This window comes from Capra hircus (assembly GCF_001704415.2).
Source record: "Capra hircus breed San Clemente chromosome X unlocalized genomic scaffold, ASM170441v1, whole genome shotgun sequence".
NCBI lineage: Eukaryota > Metazoa > Chordata > Mammalia > Artiodactyla > Bovidae > Capra > Capra hircus.
The window spans coordinates 60,836,244-60,856,470 of record NW_017189516.1 but is presented as its reverse complement, the minus strand read 5'-3'; the positions used below and the strand labels follow the sequence as shown (position 1 = coordinate 60,856,470).

The window sequence follows — 20,227 nt, the reverse complement described above, 5'->3', positions numbered from 1 at the left end:
GATCTCTAGTCTTCCCCATTTTGTTATTTTCCTCTATTTCTTTGCACTGATCACTGAAGAAGGCTTTCTCATCTCTCCTTGCTATGCTTTGGAACTCTGCATTCAGATGCTTATATCTTTCCTTTTTTCCTTTGCTTTTTGCTTCTCTTCTTTTCACAGCTATTATTAGCAAGGCCTCCCCGGACAGCCATTTTGCTTTTTTGCATTTCTTTTCCATGGGGATGGTCTTGATCCCTGTCTCCTGTACAATGTCACGAACCTCTGTTAATCGTTCCTCAGGCACTCTATCTATCAGATCTAGGCCCTTAAATTTATTTCACACTTCTACTATAATCATAAGGGATTTGATCTAGGTCATAACTAAATACTCTAGTGGTTTTCCCTACTTTCTTCAATTTGAGTCTGAATTTGGTAATAAAGAGTTCATGATCTGAGCCACAGTCAGCTCCTGGTCTTGTTTTTGTTGACTGTATAGAGCTTCTCCATCTTTGGCTGCAAAGAATATATTCAATCTGATTTTGGTGTTGACCATCTGGTGATGTCCATGTGTAGAGTCTTCTCTTGTGTTGTTGGAAGAGAGTGTTTGCTATGACCAGTGCATTTTCTTGGCAAAACTCTATTAGTCTTTGCCCTGCTTCATTCCTCATTTCAATGGAATGGCGGCGGTAAGGAGATGCTCCTCGTCCAAGGTAAGGAGCAATGGCTGTGCTTTGCGGGAGCAGCCGTGAAGACAGCCCCATGCCCAAGGTAAGAGTAAGGTACCAAGTAAGATGGTAGGTGTTGCAAGAGGGCATCAGAGGGCAGACACACTGAAACCATACTCACAGAAAACTAGTCAATCTAATCACACTAGGACCACAGCCTTGTCTAACTCAATGAAACCAAGCCATGCCTGTGGGGCAACCCAAGACCGGCGGGTCATGGTGGAGAGGTCTGACAGAATATGGTTCACTGGAGAAGGGAATGGCAAGCCACTTCAGTATTCTTGCCTTGAGAACCCCATGAACAGTATGAAAAGGCAAAATGATAGGATACCAAAAGAGGAACTCCCCAAGTCATTAGGTGCCCAATATGCTACTGGAGTTCAGTGGAGAAAGAATGAAGGGATGGAGCCAAAGCAAAAACAATACCCAGCTGTGGATGTGACTGGTGATTGAAGCAAGATCCAATGCTGTAAAGAGCAATATTGCATAGGAACCTGGAATGTTAGGTCCATGTATCAAGGCAAATTGGAAGTGGTCAAACAAGAGATGGCAAGGGTGAACGTTGACATTCTAGGAATCAGTGAACTAGAATGGACTGCAGTGGGTGAATTTAACTCAGATGACCATCATATCTACTACTTCGGGCAGGAATCCCTCAGAAGAAATGGAGTAGCCATCATGGTCAACAAAAGAGTCTGAAATGCAGTACTTGGATGCAATCTCAAAAACGACAGAATGATCTCTGTTCGTCTCCAAGGCAAACCATTCAATATCAGTTATCCAAGTCTATGCCCCAACCAGTAACACTGAAGAAGTTGAAGTTGAACGGTTTTAAGAAGACCTACAAGACCTTTTAGAACTAACACCCAAAAAAGATGTCCTTTTCATTATAGGGGAATGGAATGCAAAAGTAGGAAGTCAAGAAACACCTGGAGTAACAGGCAAATTTGGCCGTGGAATGCGGAATGAAGCAGGGCAAAGGTAATAAGAGTTTTGCCAAGAAAATGCACTGGTCATAGCAAACACTCTCTTCCAACAACACAAGAGAAGACTCTACACATGGACATCACCAGATGGTCAACACCAAAATCAGATTGAATATATTCTTTGCAGCCAAAGATGGAGAAGCTCTATACAGTCAACAAAAACAAGACCAGGAGCTGACTGTGGCTCAGATCATGAACTCCTTATTGCAAAATTCAGACTTAAATTGAAGAAAGTAGGGAAAACCACTAGAGTATTCAGTTATGACCTAAATCAAATCCCTTATGATTATACAGCGGAAGTGAGAAATAGATTTAAGGGCCTAGATCTGATAGAAAGAGTGCCTGGTGAACTATGGAATGAGGTTTGTGACACTGTACAGGAGACAGGTATCAAGACCATCCCCATGGAAAAGAAATGCAAAAAAGCAAAGTGAGTGGCTGTCTGAGGAGGCCTTACAAATAGCTGTGAAAAGAAGAGAAGCAAAAAGCAAAGGGAAAAAGGAAAGATACAAGCATCTGAATGCTTATAAGCATAGCAAGGAGAAATAAGAAAGCCTTCTTCAGTAATCAGTGCAAAGAAAGGAAAATAACAAAATGGGGAAGACTAGAGATCTCTTCAAGAAAATTAGAGATAGCAAGGGAACATTTCATGCAAAGATGGGCTCGATAAAGGACAGAAATGGTCTGGACCTAACAGAAGCAGAAGGTAGTAAGAAGAGGTGGCAAGAATACACGGAAGAACTGTACAAAAAAGATCTTCATGACACAGATAATCATGATGATGTGATCACTAATCTAGAGCCAGACATCCTGGAATGTGAAGTCAAGTGGGCCTTAGAAAGCATCACTATGAATAAAGCTAGTGGAGGTGATGGAATTCCAGTTGAGCTATTTCAAATTCTGAAAGATGATGCTGTGAAAGCGCTGCACTCAGTATGCCAGCAAGTTTGGAAAACTCAGCAGTGGCCACAGGACTGGAAAAGGTCACAAGATTGGGTGCATTTATTTATCCACTCACTAAGCAAACATGACTATCCTGTAGTCAGTGGCAAGTGTCTGTGTGTCTGTGTTAGTCATTCAGTGGTATCCAACTCTTCGCAATCCCGTGGACTGTAGCCCGCCAGGCGCCTCTGTCCATGGGATTCTCCTGACAAGAATACTGCAGTGGGTTGCCATTCCCTTCTCCAGAAGATCTTCCTGACCCAGGGATGGAAGCCGAGTATCTTGCACTGTAGGCAGATTCTTCACCATCTGAGCCACCAGGGAAGCCCTAACAGAGACCAGTGGACATGTATTGCTTTGAGCCTGTCAGAGTTCAGTGGGGCCTCTGTGTGTGTGTGTGTGTGTGTCAGTCACTCAGTCTTATCCAAATCTTTGCAAACCCATGGACTACAACGTGCTAGGCTCCTCTGTCCATGGGACTGGTGTGTGTGTGTGTGTATGTGTGTGTCTGTGTGTCTGCGTTAGTCACTCAGTCATATCTGACTCTTTGCAAACCCATGGACTGTAGCCCACCAGCTTCCTCTCTGTCCATGGGATTCTCCTGGCAAGAATACTGGAGTGGGTTGTCATTCCCTTCTCCAGGGAATCTTCTCGATCCAGGGATCAAAGCCGGGTCTCTGGCATTGCAGTCAGATTCTTTGCCATCTGGGCCACCAGGGAAGCCGTAAAGGGGGTCAGTGGACATGTACTGCCCTGAGCCTGTCAGAGTGTCTGAAGTCATCTAAGAGTTCTCCACAGTGGGCATCACCATGCCCTAGACCAGCAGGCTTCGGTCCATTCCTGCCAGGGCTTCTGAATGTCACAGGCGCCTTCCCTGCCCCCGCCGTCATCACCACCATCCATGACAGCTTATTAGGGTTTGACCACATCTGCCCAGGTGTCGGAAATCCATGCAGCTGCTGATGAACGTCACAGAGCCTCCAGGGCAAGCTGCTGCGTGAGGACACGGTGCACACTTGCCTCTCCTGCTCCTGCAATTCAGGACGGACCTAGACTCGCCATGGGCAACTCCAGATCGGAGCTGAAGGGCACAACTGAGCCTCTGAGCACCTGATGGATGTCAAACATTCTTTCCAACAGGCAAGAACAGTAAAGACTCTTATGCAATAACAAATAGTAATGAAAACCTAGAAAGTTATTTACAACACAAACCTTCTGATGACTCCGATAATTAACAAGGAAACAAACAAACAAACAAAAAAGACACATGGGTGGCAAAAGTGCGCAAGGTGTTGACTTGATGACAACTGTCCACGAACTGAAGCATAAAACGGATGAATCCATCCCACCTCGGGAGTAAAGCGATTGTAAAAACCAAGACTGTACCTCACAGAGTTTCTCAAGATCCTCGTAAGGAAGCTTCTGGCCACGTGAATTTCATTTTCAGAAGGCTTTTTCTGTGCTATAACATCCAGAACTTCTTTCATCTTCCTTCACAGGTAATTAACAAAGGGAGAAAACTAGACAGACTGCAGGCAACAGAAAGAGAGGCTAGGGAAAGGAGACTGCAGGCAACAGAAAGAGAGGCTAGGGAAAGGAGAGGCCTCCACCTTGCGGCAAATCACTGCAACTCTGAAACAGGAAACAGTGGGAAAGGAGCAGGTTTACTGGGGCAGTCCTGCACCCTGAGAGGAGTAAATGTTTCTCATCCTATTTTAAAAGATAATATAGGCAGACCTCAGAGAGATAAAGTTAGCCACATGAATGCTTTGGTTTCCCAGTGCATATAAATGTGTTTACACTGTTGCTGCTGCTGCTGCTAAGGCATTTCAGTCGTGTCCAACTCTATGCAACCCGGTAGACGGCAGCCCACCAGGCTCCCCCGTCCCTGGGATTCTCCAGGCAAGAACACTGGAGTGGGTTGTTATTTCCTTCTCCAGTGCCATGAAAGCGAAAAGTGAGAGAGAAGCCGCTCAGTCGTGTCCGACTCTTCAAGACCCCGGCTTCTCCGTCCATGGGATTTTCCAGGCAAGAGTACTACACTGGAGCAACAGCATGTTTATGAAAACAAGGTACAGACCTAATTTTTAATTAAAAAAATGCTAACTATCCTCCGTAGCACCCCACTCCAGTACTCTTGCCTGGAAAATCCCATGGACAGAGGAGCCTGGTGGGCTGAGTCCATGATGTCTTGAAGAGTCGGGACGGTGGATGGTGACATCATTCTTGATGAAAGGCGATTAAGAGGTCATTATTTCCTGCCTTTATACAGAAGGAGAAAAGAAGTGAAGATAAAAATTCCCAAGCGACCTCAATGGCTGAAACTGATACCAGACATCAAAGCAGCAAAGCCAAATGCCACGGCCGAATAGCAGCATCCGCATGGGATCAAAGCTTCGGAGTCCCACCCCGTGAAGCCGGGGCACCCCTTATCTGTCCCCTAGCCAGGACAAGCGCATACTTGTCTCCACCAGTCGTGTTCTCTGGATGTATTTACAGGAAAGACCACACAGACACGCCACACAATGAACACAGGCAGAAGGCGGACAGACCCAAAGGACTCGGCTGTCTTTCTGTTAACTTCTGCAAAGGGGGGTGGGGGGGCGGCTATCTCACCCAGCACTGTTGTTGTTGCTGTTGTTTACTCGATTAGTTGTGTCCCACTCTTTTGCGACCCCAGGGCCTGTAGCCCGCCAGGCTCCTCTGTCCATGGGACTCTCCAGGCAAGAATACTGGAGTGGATCTTCCCGATCCAAAGGGATGGAACCCTGGATTGGCAGGCGGATTCTTTACCCACTGAGCCACCAGTGAAGCCCAACTCAGCACCAGAAACACTAAAAATGCTTTGTCCAAACCACCAGAAATTATAGCGCATATCCCCAGTTGTTGAACACACAGTTTCGTTCAAGTCAATGTTTTTATAAAAGTACCAACACAACTTTCTTGGCTACATTTCAACCCTACAATGGATATTTTGGTCAAGATACCACAGACACTCAAAGCTGCAACCATTAACTAACTATAAGTAAAAAAAAGGTACAACCATTAACATAACCAACTATAAATATAAATTAACATAACTACATATAACATAACTAAATATAAGCAACAGAGCTGGTGAGTCCAGAGTGTACAAACAAAAATATGTGCAACATTCTCTGCGTGCCTTAAGATATTAGAAACCATCACCTTTCCCACACCACACTTCATCAACATCACTTGCATGCCTTTCAACGAAACACAAATCTTAACTGTTTACCACTCTCTTCTTGGCTCAGAGTAGGAAACATCTCACATAATTCACCTGATTCACTTGCTTAAGCCATACACTAAATCTACATCTGAAAAGAAGCAACCTTTCCCCAAATAAAGCAGTTCTGTTCCGTGTGAGTTCCACACCCCCCCATTTTATTTAATAACAGCAAGTCTGATCTTTGTGGTGTTTTTTTTACCCTCCTGATTTAACGTAATAAAAACAGCCCAAGCAAGACAACATCTGCCCAATATAAACCCGTGAGTCTACTCTATTTTAACAAGCAAGCAAGCATAGTGGGGGTAATGGCCATAAGCCCCCAAACGCTCAAAAGAGAAACTTTTCCCCTAAAATGTGAATGATGTCTCTCAGACCACTCTGCAGAAGCATCCTGGGTAAGACAGACACCCTGAACACACAGTTTCTGCCCCAGGAAGAGGTCTCCAGGAGGGGAAGGGGAGATGAGGGGAGGGGGAGAAGGGAGGGGAGAGGGAGAAGGGAGGGGGAAGGGAGAGGGGCGGGGAGGGGAGAAGGGAGATGGGAGGGGGAGAGAGAGAAGGGGAGGGGGAAGGGGAGGGAGAGTGGGGGAGAGAAAGAGGAGGGGGAGAATGGGGGAGGGGAGAAGTGAGGGGAGGGGAGAAGGGGGGAGATGGGGGAGGGAGGGAGGGGAGGGGGAGAAAGAGGGAAGCATCTCCAGTAAGGAACACATACCCCTGAACACACAGTTTCTGTCCCAGGAAGAGCTCTCAAGAGGGAAGGGGGGCTGGGAAGAAGGGAGGGAGGGGGACAGGGGGAGGGGGAGAAGGCGGGAGAAGAGGGAGAAGGGAGAAGAGGGGAGGGGGGAGAAGGGAGGGGGAGAAGGGGGAGAGGGAGGGAAGCATCTCCAGTAAGATACACATCCCCCTGAACACACAGCGTTTCTGTCCTAGGAAGAGCTCTAGAGGAGGGGAGGGGGGCTGGGAAGAAGGGGAGGAGGGGGAGAAGGGGGAGGAATGGGAGAAGGGGGAGGAATGGGAGAAGGGGGAGGGGAGGAAGGGGAGGGGGAGAAGGGAGAGGGGAAGGGGAGGAGGAGAAGGGAGGTGGGGGGAGGAGGGATGGGGAGGGGGAGACACAACCTGCCCAGTCCTAGCCACCCCTCTCCTCTTGCAGCTTCAGGAGCATCTCCACTCATCACTGCTGGGGCCACGCACAGAGCAGCCTGCTCAGGATAGCTCTGAGGAGCCAGAGGCAGATGGGAGGCCGGACACGACGCTGGCTCGGTGTAGTACAGAACTCACTGCACCTCAGGGCTGTGGAGAAACCCACACGTGTGGCAGGAAACCTGCTCTGAGCAGGCGTGCATGCTGTCATTGGAGCAGACACCTGCCTTCTTTAAATGCGTCACTATGCCACAGCGTCTGGCTAACCCTCACCACCACCTGCAGCAAAAGCCTGCATCCCTGGGTGTTAATATGCTCCTGAATGTGAGCTTAGCCTGGAATCAGAGTCACAGAAGGCTTTAAGGCGTCCGGCAAAGAGGCAGAAAGGAACAAAGAATCTGCCTTATGGACAGTGCGGTCCTGGCAAAACGGCTCACGGCAGCAGGCGGACCACTCGAGAGTGAGACAAAAGATGAAGTGGCAGGCGAGGCTCATTGTAAACAAGATTCATATTCACCAGATAAATGTGGCAGAAGGACCAAAAGAGTCATTCCAAGTGTCAAGGTATAGTTTATAGCATGATACTTAGAAGAAATTTTCCATACAGTGATTGAAATTCCATGTATTCCTAAAAGGGAGCTAAACATATGGTCAATTGCCTGGAGCAGAGGACCGTGGATGAGATTCGGGCTCTATGCATGCAGAGGTTTTTAATGCATGTTTGACAGCACCCAGCAGACACAGCCTGAACCCAGCACTGGTGAGAACTCCTCATTCCTCAGCACGTCTCCATCAGCGTCTCCAACAGCAAGGGGCTTACGGACACCCCCGTTAATCTGGAAAATGCCACAAGTGACCCAGTTTCGGGTCTTAACCTTTTCCAAGCGCATTTGCTTAAGCCAGTGGCATGACCTTGTGGCCGCCCAGCAAAACAGCCAGCGGCCCTCAGGGAAATACCAGGGGCCCTCAGGGAAATACAGGCAGCCCTCAAGGAAATACCGCTGCCCATATCCCTCCCACACCTGCCCATCAGGATCTCCAGGGCGGGGAAGACAGGTGTACCGAAGACAGACCAGGAGATGTTCCCACATCCGCCCGAACTTCCCTGTGTGCAGCAGTTCCTTGGCTAAGAAAGAGGGAACAACAAAGCGCCCAGGAGGTAGGCCAGCGGCTCCTCCTGCTCCCCGAGTCCTGACTCCAGGCAGACGCCAGGATGAGCCTGGGCATCTCAGAGGAGGACGTATGTGCACCTATGGGGCTCCTGTGGCCCTTCTTTGTTCCCTGACAACACGACCCTGGGAGGGAGGCAGTGCTGGCTCTCATTCGTCCAGGAAAGAAGCTTGGCTGCAGACAGACAGTGATCGGGGTTCTGGTCCCCCAAGGCACTGCCTTCTGGGCCCCGGCTTCTAAATGATGACAAGATATGTGGGGCCTGAGAAACCAGATGTCTCCACTTTGTCAGTCTAGGCAAGGATGAGAAAGACAAACACACCCAGCAGACATCACCAGAGGGAGGGAAGTATGTCAACCACAATTCCCACTTTGGGACTGCCCTGGTGGTCCAGTGGTGAAGAATCATCCGCCTGGCAATGCAGGGGTTGCACGTTCGATCCCTGGTCCGAGAAGATGCTCCAGGCCTCGGAGCAACCAAGCCCACGTGTGACCACTACTGAGCCCATGCTCCGAAACAACAGAAGCCACTGCAATGAGCAGCGCACACACTGCGGACAGAGTAGGCCACCGCCCCCACCAGCTCCCCACAACCAGAGACAAGCCTGTGCAACAACGAAGGCCTAGCATAGACGCCGCCCTCAAAAGAAAACGGAAACCAACAAGACCAAACCAACCGACCAGAAAAGACTGCCCACGGTGTTCACAGAGCCTGTTTCACCTTGAGGTGCATACATGGCTTTCCGCAGAACCTCCTGGAACAACCCAAGCTGCACTGGCCACTCTCACCATCAGGACCCTAAGCTCTCCTCAGTCTTTATCAGAAAAGCCACCTTTTTCTTAAGGTGCCTGGGGTGGTTAGGTACTTAAGGGTTAAGGAAGCGCCACTGCCATCTGGTCAACCTCCAACATTGGATTACTTGTACGTTGGTGGCTCAGTCAATGAATTCACTGCAGAGTGCCTTTATAATCACTTAAAAAAAAAAAAAAAACAAGTATGTGATCTACTGTGGAGTTCTACATGGAATCTGGGTCTCCTGCATTGCAGGTGGTCTCTTTACCTGACTGAGGCACCAGGGAAGCCTCAGGCATAAAACACTAGAAAACTGCTCTTCTCAGACATACAAGTCAGATTAGTGATTGCCTAGGGATGGAGACAGATGAGAATGGGGAGATTAGACAGAGAAGGATACGGGCTTCCCAGGCGGTGCAGTGGTAAAGAATCTACCTGCCAATGCAGGAGACACAGGACACTTGGGTTCAATCTCTGGGTCGGGAAGATCCTGGAGAAAGGAACAGCAACCCACTGCAGTATTCTCGCCCACAGAATCCCATGGACTAAGGAGCCTGGCGGGCTAGAGTCCATGGGGTGGCAAAGAGTCAGACATGACTGAGTGATCAAGCAGAGAAGGATACATGTTATTGATTTAAGAACTCAATTTTAAAAGCACTCACAGGACTTCCTGGGTATACCTAGTGGCTAAGACTCCATGCTCCCAATGCAGGGGGCCCAGGTTCAATTCCTGGTCAGGGGACATGCTGAGGCTAACACCTGGCACAGCCAAACAAAAAAAAAATAATTTAATTTAAAAATATAACTTAGTTTGGAGTTTTAAAAGTCCTTACAATGTGCATCATCTCACACGCTAGTAAAGTAATGCTCAAAATTCTCCAAGCCAGGCTTCAGCAATACGTGAACCATGAACTTCCAGATGTTCAAGCTGGTTTTAGAAAAGACAGAGGAACCAGAGATCAAATTGCCAACATCCGCTGGATCATGGAAAAAGCAAGAGAGTTCCAGAAAAACATCTATTTCTGCTTTATTGACTATGCCAAAGCCTTTGACTGTGTGGATCACAATAAACTGTGGAAAATTCTTCAAGAGATAGGTATATCAGACCACCTGACCTGCCTCTTGGAGAAACCTGTATGCAGGTCAGAAAGCAATAGTTAGAACTGGACATGGAACAACAGACTGGTTCCAAATAGGAAAAGGAGTACGTCAAGGCTATATATTGTCACCCTGCTTATTTAACTTCTATGCAGAGTACATCATGAGAAACACTGGGCTGGAAGAAGCACAAGCTGGAATCAAGATTGCCGGGAGAAATATCAATAACCTCAGATATGCAGATGACACCACCCTTATGGCAGAAAGTGAAGAGGAGCTAAAAAGGCTCTTGATGAAAGAGGAGAGTGAAAAGTTGGCTTAAAGCTCAACATTCAGAAAATGAAGACATGGCATCCGGTCCCATCACTTCATGGGAAATAGATGGGGAAACAATGGAAACAGTGACAGACTTTATTTTGGGGGGCTCCAAAATCACTGCAGATGGTGACTGCAGCCATGAAATTAAAAGACGCTTACTCCTTGGAAGGAAAGTTATGACCAACCTAGACAGCATATTCAAAAGCAGAGACATTACTTTGCCAACAAAGGTCCGTCTAGTCAAGGATATGGTTTTTCCAGTGGTCATGTATGGATGTGAGTTGGACTGCAAAGAAAGATGAGCACCGAAGAATTGATGCTTTTGAACTGTGGTGTTGGAGAAGAGTCTTGAGAGGCCCTTGTACTGCAAGGAGGTCCAGTCAGTCCATCCTAAAGGAGATCAGTCCTGGGTGTTCATTGGAAGGACTGATGCTAAAGCTGAAACTCCAATACTTTGGCCACCCCATGCGAAGAGCTGACTCATTGGAAAAGACCTTGATGCGGGGAGGGATTGGGGGCAGGAGGAGAAGGGGATGACAGAGGATGAGATGGCTGGATGGCATCACCGACTCGATGGACATAAGTTTGGGTGAACTCCGGGAGTTGGTGATGGACAGGGAGGCCTGGTGTGCTGCGATTCATGGGGTCGCAAAGAGTTGGACACGGCTGAGCGATTGAACTGAACTATGTGCATCATCAGGATTTAAAGCAGGAATTCACCGTGTGGCAGGTGACGGTAACAGATTCTAATATTAACTAGCTCCCTGGTTTGTAAAATTCACCAGTTTATAAAATTTTATTCATATTTCTGGGCAAAATCCATTTCAGAGTTTTCCAGTAGGCAAAATAACACCTCCCTGTGTGCGTGCTCTGTCACTCAGTCGTGTCCGACTCTTGGCGACCCCGCGGACTGCAGCCCACCAGGCTCCTCTGTCCATGGGATTCTCCAGGCAAGAATACTGGAGTGGGCTGCCACTTCCTCCTCCAGGGGATCTTTCCAACCCAGGGATCGGACCCGTGTCTGCTGCACTGGCAGGCGGATTCTTTACCACTGAGCCACCTGGGAAGCCCAAATAATACCTACACACAGCATTGAAATTTAATATAAAATGACTTAGAATTTTTAAAAATATCTAAGCTTGTTATTCAGAGTGTGTGAGTGTGTGTGTGTGTGTGTGTGTGTGTGTGTGTGTGTGTGTTTTTTAAAGCCTCTGAACCAACCACTTGTTTTGGTTTTATAACGTGTTATACATGTTATGTTACTTACATTCCTAAGCTCAGTCACTCAGTTGCCTCTGAGTCTTTTCGACCCCATGGACTATAGCCCTCCAGGCTCCTCTGTCCATGGGATTCTCCAGGCCAGAATACTGGAGTGGGTTGCCATTTCTTTCTCCACGTTACTTAGATTACTAAGCCCTTCCAAACTAGATAATCATTCTGGACACCCGTCACTTAAAGAGAACCTGGGTATGCAGAATGCAAAAGAGTCTATACTGGGGCCTCCCCTCTGCCCTTCAGAGTCCAAATCTGACCGTGTTCCCATGCGTCTTTAGACACCCACTTGTCCCACCAGCAAGCAGGCCCCCAGGCCTCCTCTCCCTCCTCCCACCACCAGTTCTCATGGCTTGTGCTCCGAACAGAACTCAGATCGTCTTGTTTTCAGACCCTTACATATGTTCCTCGAATTCAGAACAAGCTTCTGAACACATGCAAGGGTGTCCCACCCTTTCTGTCCACTGGACAGAAATGCCTATTTCAAGCACTAAAAGCATCTGTCACCTATCCCATCCACAAAGGCAGCGAAAACAAACTTCACAAGGCATGTACTTTCTGACTCTAAACCTCCCAGGCGAGGAATGGACCACGATGACTTATACACACGCAGACTTTGGTGCAAAGGCATCACAGCACAGCACTGTCTGCTACACGAATACTCCGGAAGCACCATAAACGTCTACACAGACAGATCTGTTACCACATGGTGGACCATCCAGACCTCGGAGCATCATGGGGTCGTTAGGACAAGTCATGAGTCAGACCTCAGGGTGCTCAACGTGGAACAAACTCCACTTTCATCTGTAAACACACAAGCACCTGTTTCTAAAAGGAAACCTAAGAGCATAGTACTGACACGGCAGCTCTCCGGAGAGGCAAAACGAGGGGATGGAGTTGGGGTGGGAGAAAGGCTGATGGATTCCATGCAATTCCCTTTTGAAAGTGAATATTGGGACTTGCCTGGTGGTCCCGTGGCTAAGAAACTGGGCTCTGAATGCAGCGCGCCAGGGGTTCCAGCCCTGGTCAGGGAACTAGATCCCAGGTACCACAACTAAGACCTGGCACACCCAAATAAATAAAAATAAAATAAATATGACATGAAAACTGAAATGTTTTCCCACGTCCACATGTCACTCTCAGTACTGATAAATGCAGAATAAAAAAATCACACTTGGAGAAAACTGTAGCTGGTACTCCAGCAGCCACCCCTAAAGAGTGCTTGTTTTGACCACTGCGCAGGGAGCAAACCCTTTGGGGGCACTGCATAAAACCCTGAGGTCAACGCAGCTGACTGCTTCTGGGGGACCAAACCTGCTGCTGACCCCTGGGAACACACCACACCGAACCCCAAAGGTTCTCCTCTTTAAAAGTGCAGAGGTCGATGAGGTGACCCCAAAGAAACGCTACACCACGACAGCATCTCTCACGTCCCTTCCACCCCGAAGGGCTCAGAAACAGCTACACCAGGACACTAGTTTCCTGATTTACTAGGACAATCGCCTATTCCACAGAACAATGAGGCTGCTCCGTTAATGTGGCAAAGAACAAAACTTTTTCCTTCTTCACTTTCTGAACCTCCTCTGTTGATGCTATTTTGGTTCCCCCCAAAAAATCCTTTGGGATATGTCTTCAAGTCTGTACTAAAAACTGAAGTACGAGGGGAGGTCAATTTACTTTTTAAAATTTACAGCCAATCTTGGAAAAGACTGGACTAATTCTGTTAACAAAAGGCAGGTCAACACTGTACTGTGAATGAGCCAACTGTGAAATACCAAGTGGAGGATTATTTCTCTATATAAAAGCAGTCACGGGAATTTCTTGGCTGTGCAGTGGTTAAGACTCTGGCTCCATTACTTGGGGGCCCTGAGTCTGATCTCTCGTCAGGGAACTAAGATCTTGCAAGAATTCCATGGAATGCTCTAGGCATGAATACTGGAGTGGGTAGCCGTTCCCTTCTCCAGGGGTTTTTCCCAACCCAGGGATCGAACCCGGGTCTCCCACACTGCAGGCGGATTCTTCCCCAGCTGAGCCACCAGGGAAGTCCATGAATCCTGGAGTGGGTAGCCTGTCCCTTCTCCAGGGGATCTTCCCGACCCAGGAACTGAAGCGTGGTCTGCTGCACTGCAGGCAGATTCTTTACCAGCTGAGCCACCAGAGAAGCCAGGAAGCTTTGTAGCCAGCGTGGCCCAAAACAATCACCAAAACCTCTGAGCTGCCCAGCTGTACTGTTCTAGTGCCTACATGTAAAAGCATCATGTCCCCAATTTCACTCTCTGACCCCCTCAAATTATCCCAACTCCTATTCACAATTTGCTTTCTATGCAAGTATGCTTGCCTGCCCCAGAGCTCAGTACAGTGCTAGAAACACCTGGATGTCCGCATATATCACTCCATGAGACCCGAAAATCCAGTAGCCTGCCACCTGGTGTTAAAAATGGGCCATGACACTTTGCTTCACTTAGAGAATTAGCTATTGCCAGATAAGACTTAAGGAATCAAAATCACTTCGTAAGTCAAAAATTAACACTCAGCAGTAATGAAAGAAGGAATCTTGTAAGAACTGACCGTTACCAGGAACTCTGCTCAATACTATGTGACAAGCACAGGAAAAGAATCTAAAAAAGAGTGTGTGTGTGTGTATATATATATACATGTATGTATATATAACTGATTCAATTTGCTGTCTTTTCCAAAGAGTGAGCCGTTTGCATCAGGTGGCCAAAGTATCGGAACTTTAGCTAAGTTAACTATACTCCAACATAAAACTAAGTAAAACAAAGAAGAAAAGGAAATCTTTCAAACTTGTGATGTTGGATTCATCCTTGGCCAAGAGATGAATCACTCATGTACTTCCTAAGTGTACACGCTCACACATGTATGCACAGACACACACACACACACACACGTCCACATCGGGACTGTCACAGTTGACACAGGGCAGCCAACAGACTCCACGCTTTGACGGCCTGCTCATCTCTGTTCGTAGACAAGGCTTGACGCCCAGGTCTTACCTTTTCACCACCAGCTTCAGGGTCTTATGCGACCCCTTCACCAGGCAGATGGCCTCCTGTCTAAACCCGGACAGACCGACGTCATTGATGCCCACGATCTCGTCTCCGGCCAGCAGTTTGTCCACGGCTGCGGCTTTGCTGCCTTCTTCAACCTGCAATGCAGAAAGAGGGTCCATGAGCTCCCCACACTGAATGAGCAAACCAATCCCCAGGACGCAGACAGGAGGATGTGTCGGTGACAGCTCCGTGCCACCCACCAGTTCTCGGACAACCCAGGAGTGAAGGGATCCAGCTTGGGCCCCGATTCCCTGTGGCAGACCAGGGATGCACCCTTCTCCTGGTTTGTACCCCTCATCCAGTCTGCACCTGCAAGGCCTACCTTTTACGGAAGGGGCAGCAGAGTACACAGACACTCAAAAACACACCTGAAACAGGGGATCCAGACGGACCCCTTTCTCTCTGGATCTCCTTCCTCCAAAAAAAAAAAAACAGATGGGTGTTTTAAAATTATTGACAAGTTATGTCTCACCCTTCAATCCTGCACCTAGAGCTTCCCTGGGGGTCCTGTGGTTAAAGAATCTGCCTGCCAATGCAGGAGACATGGGTTAGATCCCTGGTCAGGGAAGAGTCTGCGTCCCACAGCGCAAGTTAGCTCGTGCACGACAAGCGCTGAGCCTGGGCTCCAGAGCCCGGGGGGCCACAACTACTGAAGCCTGTGCGCCCAAGAGCCCATGTTCTGCAACAAGAGAAGCCATCACAATGAGACGTCCACATGCCGCAAGTGGACAGGGGCCCTTGCTCGCCACAACTGGAGAAAGCCCACATGCACCAACAAAAGACCCACCGGAGCCACAAAAACAAATTTTTTTTTTAAAGTCCTGCACCTAGGACTGTAACAGGTCTCTTTCACTGTTTTGTTTTCTTTTTTTAAATTTCTGTAAAGCTCTATTTAGCTATAAGTCAAATACACACCAATCCACCCATGTACACACGAATGAATGGACTGTCAGTTGTACTCAGAGTCGTCCAACCATCACCACCCAGCCAGCTGAGAATAGGCTTCCTAAGCCCAGAAGAAACCTCGTGCCTGTCAGCAGTCACTCTCCAGCCCTCCCCGGAAACCATGTACGTGTACATGTACACGTACGTACTGTGGACACTTGATATACACAGTCATACAACAGGTGGGCTTGTGTGTCTGGCTTCCTTCACTCCTGATGTGTTTTCCAGGCGCGTCTGTGTTGACCCCTGTGTCAGAACTCCGTTCCTTTTTATGGCTGAGTGACACTCCATCGTACCGATCGACCACATTCGATTTATCTGTTCATCAGGGATGGATATATTTACTTTGTTTCTACTTATTGGGCTATTCAGTCAGTTCAGCTCAGTAGCTCAGTCGTATCCGACTCTCTGCCACCCCACGGACTGCAGCATGCCAGGCCTCCCTGGGACCATCACCCACTCCCAGAGTTTACTCAAACTCATGTCCATTGAGTCGGTGATGCCATCCAACCATCTCATCCTCTGTCGTCCCCTTCTCCTCTCACCTTCAGACTTTCCCAGCATCAGGGTCTTTTTCAATGAGTCAGTTCTTCACATCAGGTGGCCAAAGTACTGGAGTTTCAGTATCAGTCCTTCCAATGAACACCCAGGACTGATCTCCTCTAGGATGGACTGGTTGGATCTCCTTGCAGTCCAAGGGACTCTCAAGAGTCTCCTCCAACATCACAGGTCAAAAGCATCAATTCTTCGGCGCTCAGCTTTCTTTAGAGTCCAACGGTCACATCCATACATTTGGCTGTCAGGGCCCCATGAACACGTTTGTGTGTGAATATGCATCCTCATTTCCCTTGGGTGTACAACTAACTAGGAGTAGAATGTCGGGGTCCTATGGTAACTAGAGTAAACATTTTGAGGACCTGCTAGACTGCTTTAAAAAAAATTATCTATTTCACTGTGCTGGGTCTTAGTTGCAACACGTGCCATCTTCCATCTTCATTGTGGCATGGGGTCTTAGCTGTGGCAAGACCACAGGTCTCAGCTGTTCCTGACCATGGGATCAAACCCGTGTGCATAAAACACTTCCTACTCAGAGTTACACACAATATGTACACAAGTGGACTGACCAACTCCTTAAAAGGATTTTACGACTTTTATCCTGAGAATTTTCAATCTGTAAATCCTTAACCCAGCTTTTCTTATATAGCAACAATCCAACTAAGCATCGAGTAAGCCGTCAAGTAATCAATCTACTTTCTGTACCAGCACCCTGCAAACTGTGTGCTGTGCTTAGTCGCTCAGTCGTCTCCAGCTTTCTGCGACCCCGTGGACTGCAGCCCGCCAGGCTCCCCGTCCATGGGATTCTCCAGGCCAGAATACTGGAGTGGGCTGCCATGCCCTCCTCCAGGGGACCTTCCAGGGGATCTTCCCAACCCAGGGATCGAACCCAGGTCTCCTGCACTGCAAGCAGATTCTTTACAGTCTGAGCCACTAGGGAAGCCCCAGAATACTGGAGTGGGTAGCCTGTCCCTTCTCCAGCAGAGCTTCCCGACCCAGGAATCGAACCGGGGTCTCCTGTACTGCAGGCGGATTCTTTACCACCTGAGGTACCAGGGAAGCCCTATGACCCATGAATCAAATCTAGCCAGCTAGGACTTCCCTGGTGGGCCAGTGGTTAAGACTCCATGCTCCCAATGCAGGAGGCCCGGGCCCCATCCCTGGCCAGGGAAGATCCCACATGCCAGGTGGGGTGCCCTCCCCTCAACCTCCCTGCAGAAAATCCAGCCAGCTGTCTTGTTTTTGTTTTGGCTAAATAAAATTTTACTGGAATACAACCACACCCATTTGTTTATACACTGCTACAGCTGGGGGCCCATAAAGCCAAAAATACTTACTACTTGGCTTGTTACTTTAAAAACAAAAGCTGTCAACCCCTGTTTTACACCAAAAAGCCATTCTTTGTACAAACTGCTAGGAAAACTAGTGAAAAAGATGACTGTTTATGTGCATACCAGGGTACAATTTTGCAAGTTCTCTGCGCTCCCACTATATGCCAGGGCTGACCTGAAAATCAGTTCCAAACCTCACCAGGCACTAAAGCAAGGAAACGTTCCTCCTCTGGGAGTATCCATCTCTCCGCCTGCACCCAAGGACAACTCAACCCCTCCTTAGGGGTAACAGAGTAATTATTTATTGCAAGTTGACACCATAAACAAAACATAATGAACAAAATGACCACTCCAAACAGAACTATGAAGCAATTCGTTCGGCTAACAACCGGTTTCCAAGTCTAGACGATTTTTAATCCCAACGTAATGACAGATCCCAACGTTAATAAGCTTCCACCCGGCCAAGATTACACACTCAGCCAGAAACAGCCAAGGTGAAGGACATGTGGTGGAGAATTTAGGTTTCAACATGCCCCAGCTGGGGGTGCCCAAGGGCTGTGTCCAATCCGAGGGTTGGTGGGCAGTTACCTCGGGTGGGAGGGAGGTGGGAGTCCCCAGGGAAAAAGATGGAGTGAACAGCAGGGGAAGAAACTTACAAGATTGGAGAGGCAGGGATGGAGGCTGCCCACACAGAAAACAGACCCATAAACAGCGGAGGACAGAATCCCTGGGCTGCCTGGCAGAAGAGAAGAAGGAGCAGGAGATGGGGGAGAAAGAAGGGGTGGGTGTCCCCAAAGAGAAAACAACCAGACACGCGCAGAGCTGGTGAATCTCAGCATCACAAGAAAGCCTTTAGGTGAAACCATGACGATGGAGGAAGCTGCAGGGTCTTAGGACAGGTTCTGAAGGCAGCCTTCCTACAGGCAACTCATTACCTGTAACGACTCGGCCACGACCTGGTGAGCTTTTCATCTCATCCCCGCAAACCCTTGCACGTGAGACTCTCTCAAAGTGCTATCATTAACGTCTGGCTAAGGGACTTGCCTGGAGGTCCAGTGGCTAAGACTCTGAGCTCCCAAATGCAGAGTGCCCAGGGTTCGATCCCTGGTCAGGGAACTAGATCCCACGTGCCACAACTAAAGATTCTGAACACTGCAATGAAGATGGAAGATCTTCAATGAAGATCTGGCTCAGACAAATAAATGAAAAATTTTTTGAACAAAGGTCTGGCTTGACCCCGAAGCCCAAATCACATCTGGTTGCTTTCCTTCATCTGCAAAGACTTAACAACTCCTGCTCCAGCCACAAAGACCGCATTCCAAGGCAGCCCATCTGCCTCACCCAAACCACACTCCACCTACACTCTCAGCAAAAACAAAATGGCTCCAGGTTTGGGAGACAGAGTAGCCAGGTATCTCTGCCTGCCTCAGCTTCCTTGCCATGACAAAGCATTTGTCCAACGTTTTTCATGTTCATGGCAAAGAGAGCTGCAAACCAGGCAGCTTTGAAGACCTCGGGTCTGTACTCTTGACCCCATCAAGCTTCTCCCGTGAGGAAGACTTCATTAGGCTTGAACCTGGTGAAGCCCAGACCTGAAGCTGGCCCTAGGGTGCCAGGAATACGGTTTGCCCGTCGACTGTGTATAGTCTATCGTGCATTACACGAGTCGTCATGCCTCGAACGCATCGAGCATTGCATACACGCACGCTCCTTTTATTGCCATCCTCTGTTTAACAGTCAAGAGAGTGCCGGGCATTGCCAGTCCCAGAGGGCACCGTCTGCAGAAGCCACAAACGGGGCAGTCCTGTTCTACAACCACCGGGCAAAGTTCTCAGTGTCCTTTGCTAAGGGAAGAAAAAAAACTCCCTTTACAAAAAGGCAGGCAGGCAAGGACCAAGGAATCCACACCACCCACGATGCCTGTCCATGTACCCCGGTCAGAAGGAAAGCCCCAAGCTCACTTGCCAGGCCGAATATTCCGGTTTGGATTATTCAGTGGAATTCTGTTTGCCAAACTCCTGTTGAGTTTTTAGGGCTTCAAAGTGTCCAAAAATGAGCAGAGTGCCTTGCTGTCCTGATGGAAACATTTACTCTGGGAACAGCAAGAGAGAGGGAAGGGAAAAACAAAAGCCAGTCTATGGAAGTCTTTCTGGAAGCAAGCTTTCATGTTTCATCCAACGGATGTTGTTACAGATGATCGAAGACGACACCCACCAAGGGTGGGGGGACCCCGATTCTCGTGAGAGCTGGGAGCCACTCAGGGAGGGACAACGGGGGTGAGAGGGGAGGGGCTCGGGACTGGGGAAGAAAGACCTTCACCCCCAGACAGCAGCTTGAAAGGGCCAGCAGAGATGGGCGTGGACATTCCATGGGAAGGGGTCAGGACACGGGCCCATCTGAAGAATGTCAGCCTGGAAAGCGCAGCACCCTGGCAAGGGGAGCCTTTGAAGATAAGGCCAGAAAGAGGAAGATGAGGAATTTGACCTTGAGTTTCAGAAGCTGGAAGGATACCCTGGAGGCAGTGGTGGGGCGGGGTGGGGGAGGGGGTCCTAGAAGGCCTGGCAGAGAAGCAGAGGAGTGACCCTGTATCATGCGAGCAAATGCTTGTCTAGCAGCTTCATCCTCTAGGTAGATAGGAGAAAGCATCTCT

The 20,227-nt window shown here is 48.6% G+C and overlaps 1 protein-coding gene across 3 annotated transcripts in view; it reads right to left on the bottom strand.

Annotated features, from left to right (window-relative positions):
• SHROOM2 (shroom family member 2) overlaps nucleotides 1-20,227 on the bottom strand; it is a 148,118-nt gene that overhangs the window by 64,052 nt on the left and 63,839 nt on the right. For all 3 annotated transcript variants that reach the window (XM_018043826.1, XM_018043827.1, XM_018043828.1), the window contains exon 2: nucleotides 14,690-14,841. In XM_018043826.1, the coding sequence (XP_017899315.1) occupies nucleotides 14,690-14,841 (152 nt within the window). The remainder of the gene's footprint in view (nucleotides 1-14,689; nucleotides 14,842-20,227) is intronic.